This window comes from Anopheles cruzii, unplaced genomic scaffold, assembly GCF_943734635.1.
Source record: "Anopheles cruzii unplaced genomic scaffold, idAnoCruzAS_RS32_06 scaffold00216_ctg1, whole genome shotgun sequence".
In the NCBI taxonomy this organism is placed as follows: domain Eukaryota; kingdom Metazoa; phylum Arthropoda; class Insecta; order Diptera; family Culicidae; genus Anopheles; species Anopheles cruzii.
Window position 1 is genome coordinate 25,497 of NW_026453881.1, and position 5,265 is coordinate 30,761.

General features: G+C 50.3%; 1 protein-coding gene across 1 annotated transcript in view; it reads right to left on the bottom strand.

Annotated features, from left to right (window-relative positions):
• LOC128275973 (muscle-specific protein 300 kDa-like) overlaps positions 1–5,260 on the bottom strand; it is a gene marked incomplete at its 5' end in the record, with an annotated part of 28,336 nt that extends 23,076 nt beyond the window's left edge. The window contains 4 exons of the mRNA XM_053014443.1: positions 763–1,144; positions 1,187–2,374; positions 4,800–5,057; positions 5,129–5,260. Coding sequence (XP_052870403.1) covers positions 763–1,144; positions 1,187–2,374; positions 4,800–5,057; positions 5,129–5,260 — 1,960 coding nt within the window. The remainder of the gene's footprint in view (positions 1–762; positions 1,145–1,186; positions 2,375–4,799; positions 5,058–5,128) is intronic.
• Positions 5,261–5,265: the final 5 nt, after the last annotated feature.

Here is a 5,265-nt window from a genome sequence, read left to right on the forward strand (position 1 = left end):
GATCGGTTACGCTCATTTCAGCCAGGAACGATTCCTCTCTCTGGTTCGTGAGCATGATCTCCTCAGGCGTTGGTCCAATCGACATTTGGATTGGTTCCATTTCCGATTTAACATCCACAGGTTTCACTGATGTTCCTGCGGTTTCAATACTATCACTTTCTTCATTTACAAGCATTGATCTGACAAATGCTGTCCTCTTCTTATGCAGTTCCTTTTTCAACGGAATCGGTGCCAAAGGCACAACTTTTTCTGTTTCAGTTTGTGCCCTCTGTACTTCAACTTGTTTGTGGGACTTTTTCTGTTTACTCTTTTTCTTCGACGGAGGACACCACACCTCAGGCGTGTCCTGCTGCGAGGCCGCTATATTTTCCACGGTGCTTGATACATCCATTGAAATTGCTTCATCTTTCACGATTATTCCATCATCGTCCCTTGGCGGTCCTTCCATCGTTACTACTGAGAAGTGCTGTACATTTTCTTTGTCCGTCTCGCTATTTGTCGCTTCTAGCACCGTTTCGTCCATTTTTACAACATCGGTGGAAGGATTTAGCTCAAAGTCGATCTTTTGCACTACTTCGGTGGTGGTGCGGATCGATATCTCCGACCGATGGTAGGTCACGGTTTCGTTCCTTTGGGTGCATTCCACGACGACATCTCGGCCCGATGGTATGTTCTCCGCTGGCGCACCGGTCACTTGGATTGTTTTTTCAACGGTCACATTTTCGGTTTCCGAAACGGTTCGGTCCCAGCCACTTTGGTCACCTTTCAATTCGATCGAAGTAACCGTTAACGGTTCGTTCGGTGAGCGCAAATCGACGATGGAGACGCTTTTCTCTTTCGGCGAAGCAATTTCAATCATCGAAACGTTCTGTCCCTGTTCTTGTTCCGATGCCACCACAATCTGCTGCAATTTGTTAGCTGTATTCCGTTGTTTCTTTGTCTGTTTGGCACTCCGGCGGATCTGCTGACGATGTGCCGCGGGATCGAGCTGGATCTGCGTCACATAATGTTCCCTCTGTTCCTGCTCCGCAATGGCTACGTCTGGCTGGGATTCGTTCAACTTTATCGATATTTTCGTCTCCGCACTAGCGCTCGCGTCCGGCTCGTCAGTTAAGTTCACAACGGACACCACCTTCATCGGACTCTTTGCCGCATCACGTCGTTTCGGAGCCACCGGTGTTGATGCCGCCTCCGTTCTGTTCACATCAATTTCAGTCACAAACACTTCCTTCGGCGGCTGCTTGATCTTACTCTTCTTCGCCTTCTTGTAGATCGTATTTTCGGATTGCTCACTCTGTTCGGATGCGCCAAGGGTCAAGACGGAAGCAGGCGGTTCTACCACAGCACTACGATCGGTGGATGAGTTCGGATGTGTTTGCACTTTTCCAGCCCATGTACCGTTGGCGGCGGCAACCCGCTGAGGTTTCGGCACCATCGGCTGCGGTTCACTGTGCACAATGTTTACCCGGGATACCGTGGCGATGTTTCCGGTTCGACTGCCTCGAGAGTTACGCGAGCTCGATCGGGATCGTGGGCCTGCGCCAGTGTACGGCACTTCTAGCGATGCAAGGTTTCTAGGGAGGCCACCGGCAGCGGCAGCACCAAGTGGTTCATTGCCCAGTAGTTGCGTTTGCTGGATCCGGTATTGATTCGATGCGGCTATTTCTTTCAGTACCTCGGCGTAAGTCTTGTTTCCAAAGTGTTCGGCCTCGGCCACATCCTGATGACTAGTTTCCGGCCGAATGCTGGCCGAACTCATCACAACGACGGGTTGCATGGAGGAAGCACCAATAATCGTCGTCACGTTCGATGCACCCGGTTCAGTTCGGTCGGCATTTCGGCGTGGCGGCCGTGGAGATTTCGGAGTCCGGCGCGACCTACGAACATCGTTTCCAGGCTGCTCCTGCCGGGTCGGTTTGAGGTCGGTCGGTTCGAGATTGAGCACGGTACGAGCGGAATAGAAGCGGGTGGCGGTGGTGACTGGATCCTCGATGGGTTCGGTTGACAGCGTGGACGAGCGATAGGTGCTGATGGTTGGCGGCGTGGCTGGTACGTTAACCTTCGCTTGCGTGCCAACAATCGATATCTTTGTAACATTTTGGTTGCCCGCATCGGTGCTGTGGATTTGGTATCGCTGATTATGGCGCTGCCGTCGCCGAAGTCCGGCAACAACTTCCGCGTACGTGCGATCATCACCAGCACCGGCGGCACCCCACACCGAGGCTACAACGGAAGCCATCGGCGGTGGTTCCGATGCCGCGGGTCCTGGAGTCGCTGCTGAGGCTGTTGCTGCCGTTGCTGCTGACTGTGACGATCGTGCGTCTGCCTGCTCGCAACATTCTTCTACGCTCCAATCGAACGGCGTCAAATGGTCCTGAGTGATGGAATTTGCAATTTATTTTTCGAGGAATTGTTTGGTCGTTGATGAAGAGGCGAATATTTGTTTATTTGGCAGATGATGAGAGGCTTGACTTGACTGGGTTCGCGGGCATGAGTTCAGGCAGACACGGACAGAATGTAGTCCAGAGAGAGAAGACAGAGCCAGAGAGAGAGAGAGACAGATAGGGAGAAAGACAAACACAGACAGACAGAGTAGGGTTTTCACCGGCTGAAGTGGTTCCCTACAGAATATTTATGAAAATATTGAAATCTCGCAAACGTTCTATCCTTCCTGATCCCATTTCTCCTAAAAATAAACGCACGATATTGGCATTCGGTAGTATCCGTAGCAGGCGATGTCGTAGAATTGGTAAATGAGCTACGCCTACTAAGTTTGCTTAGCCTTCTAACGAAAGTACAACTTACGAACAATTTCCCAACAAAATGGCGATAAATCTAGCAGATGACCCAAATTTGCAACAGAAATGGATGTTGATGAGTAAGTAATTTAAGCTTTATTTTCGATCAAAACGCACGCAATTCAAACAAGTTGTGTATTGAACACAGGAAAACCTATAAATAATGGTCCGCACACGCTCGTCGATCGGCCGCGTGATTGGATGCTGACTATGCGATATGCGCGACTAGTCAGTGAAACTCTTTCTGCAGAGTCCGATCCGTGGCGCAGCCCCAACATAGGACAATGGGGCAGTGTGTGAAAGAAAGTCCTTCGTCCGAGTGTCGCCCAGGTGTTTGTGCGTCGTGTTGCGACGTTCGCGCGTACACCAAGAGAGTTCCGGCAACAACATAAAGTTGACATCAACGACAACGCGCGGGCACGGGACTTTACGGGTCCGGAGCACCCCGGCGTAGTAAAAGCTTAATCTTATCATTCAGTTGACTCATGTGCGACTGCAACCCTCGAATACGCTCGCGACATTCCTAAGGTAGCGTGTGACCCCGCCGCCCGAGTCCCGCAGGTGAACCAGGTGATGTGTGTGTGTGTTGTGGGGCAAGCACATAAAATGGATGGCCGAGGCGAAGAGATAAATAAGCGATTTACACGGACCGCGTGGATTACGGATTAGTAAATAGTTACCGCGACACGTTAGGGCAATCGATATTAGTTTGGCAACCGAGACAGAGGGTGTTAGTTGTGGAGAATGGTTTGTGTGGTTTGGGAGAGGTTCATTTGATGCGTCGTGGTCGTCGTCGTGGTTTATATGTGGCATTGACCGAGGTGTTTAAGGGATAGATGAATTAAAGATGAAGAGAAATAAAAACATAATAAGTAAGTAAACGAATGCTGATACCCGGCGACCCGTGTTGACCTTTCGCAACTAATGGCGTGTAGGCACCGTGGATTGCCTCTCTCTCGCTCTTGTCCCGAGTTATTAATTTAGACGTGCTCTTAAAAAATTTTGCATGCACAAATAATAATCCGAATTACACAACTCAATACAATAATATGCTGGCTTTCGCACAACGATCACATATAGAAAACAACTACTCCAACTAACGGGTGTAGCAACGGGACAAGAGGAGTGATCCACGGCGCCACCCAGCACCGATGGTATTTTTTCCATACATAAAACATGAAACATGTGACAAGCGGCAACTGCGGACTACTGCTGGTGTGAGCGTTGTTGTGTGGCTAACGCGTGATAAAGTGACGTGATTTTAATGGAAGAGCTACCGGCGCGCTCTGAGACTCAGACCAATCTCCGTCACGACCCGGTTTAAAATTACTGGTGCACTCGTGTGTACCTTACCAAATGATAAGTGTTTGTGTATTGATCGTGTGTCTTGTAGTGCATTTTGATGTGTGTGTGTGTGTGTGTGAGCAAGTGATCTTCAAAACACAATTCTTACACAATTCAAACCAAACAAAAAACGGATGAGTTTTATGATGCCCTTCTGTATCCGAATACTGAAGCTGCTGCTGTTGCTGCCAAACAACAACACCCTTGTGTGAGGCAATGTGGCCCAAATCATCCGATCGAGCTTCGTTGATTCGTTTTCTTAGACCAACCATTAACGCGACCGCGTAACCTTGTGCGCCATGTTTATTGCCAACCGGCAACCGGTGGCCACCGATCGGCGGGCGGGTGCTCTTGAAAATGATATTTATGACCCATCAAAAGTGTTGGGTTCGGTGTTTGGTGTGTGCTGGGTGTGTCTTAGCGTACAAAAATTCGTTCAAAACGTTTCACGAGAACGTGGCCTCGTTTCGGCGAGAGTGTGTGAGCGTGTGTGTGTGTGTATGGAAAACGAAAGTGGATGACAAGGAGGTACAATAGATACAAGGAGGTGATAGGGTGGGAAATGTTTATACCGTAACCCCCGAAATGAAGTCCGATGGTGTGGCGAGAAACCGCAAAAAGGATAAAGAAAATCATCCAAACCATCCGAGCACTTACCTGTTCGTGTTGTTCACTATCGCCAGCCTGATGCAGTGGTGATAAGATATTCCGGAGCTGCTGCTCCTCGTGCACGATCCGCTGGCGGATCGCTTGCATCTCCGTCTGGCAGCCCTCGATCTGCGTCAGCGCCTGATCGAGGTTCTGCGTCGTCTGGAACACGTCCAGATTCAGCTTGTCCAGCTCGCCGACGACGGCCCGGCCGCTTTGCACAATGTTCGGGTTGTCGGTGTAGATGATGTCCGAGTGGAAGTGAACCTGGAGACCAAGGGGAGCCAATAATTAGTGATCAGACAATTAACGGGCGCCCCACCCGGGGAGATACTAACCTGCAGCTTCTCCAGCGACATGTTGACCTTGATCTTCTGCGCCGAAATGTCCGCCAGCAGTTGCTCCAGGATACGCAGCTGGTCCCGCAGCGGTTTACTCCGGAGCTCGGCCGATTGCAGCGTCTGGTAGGAGTGTT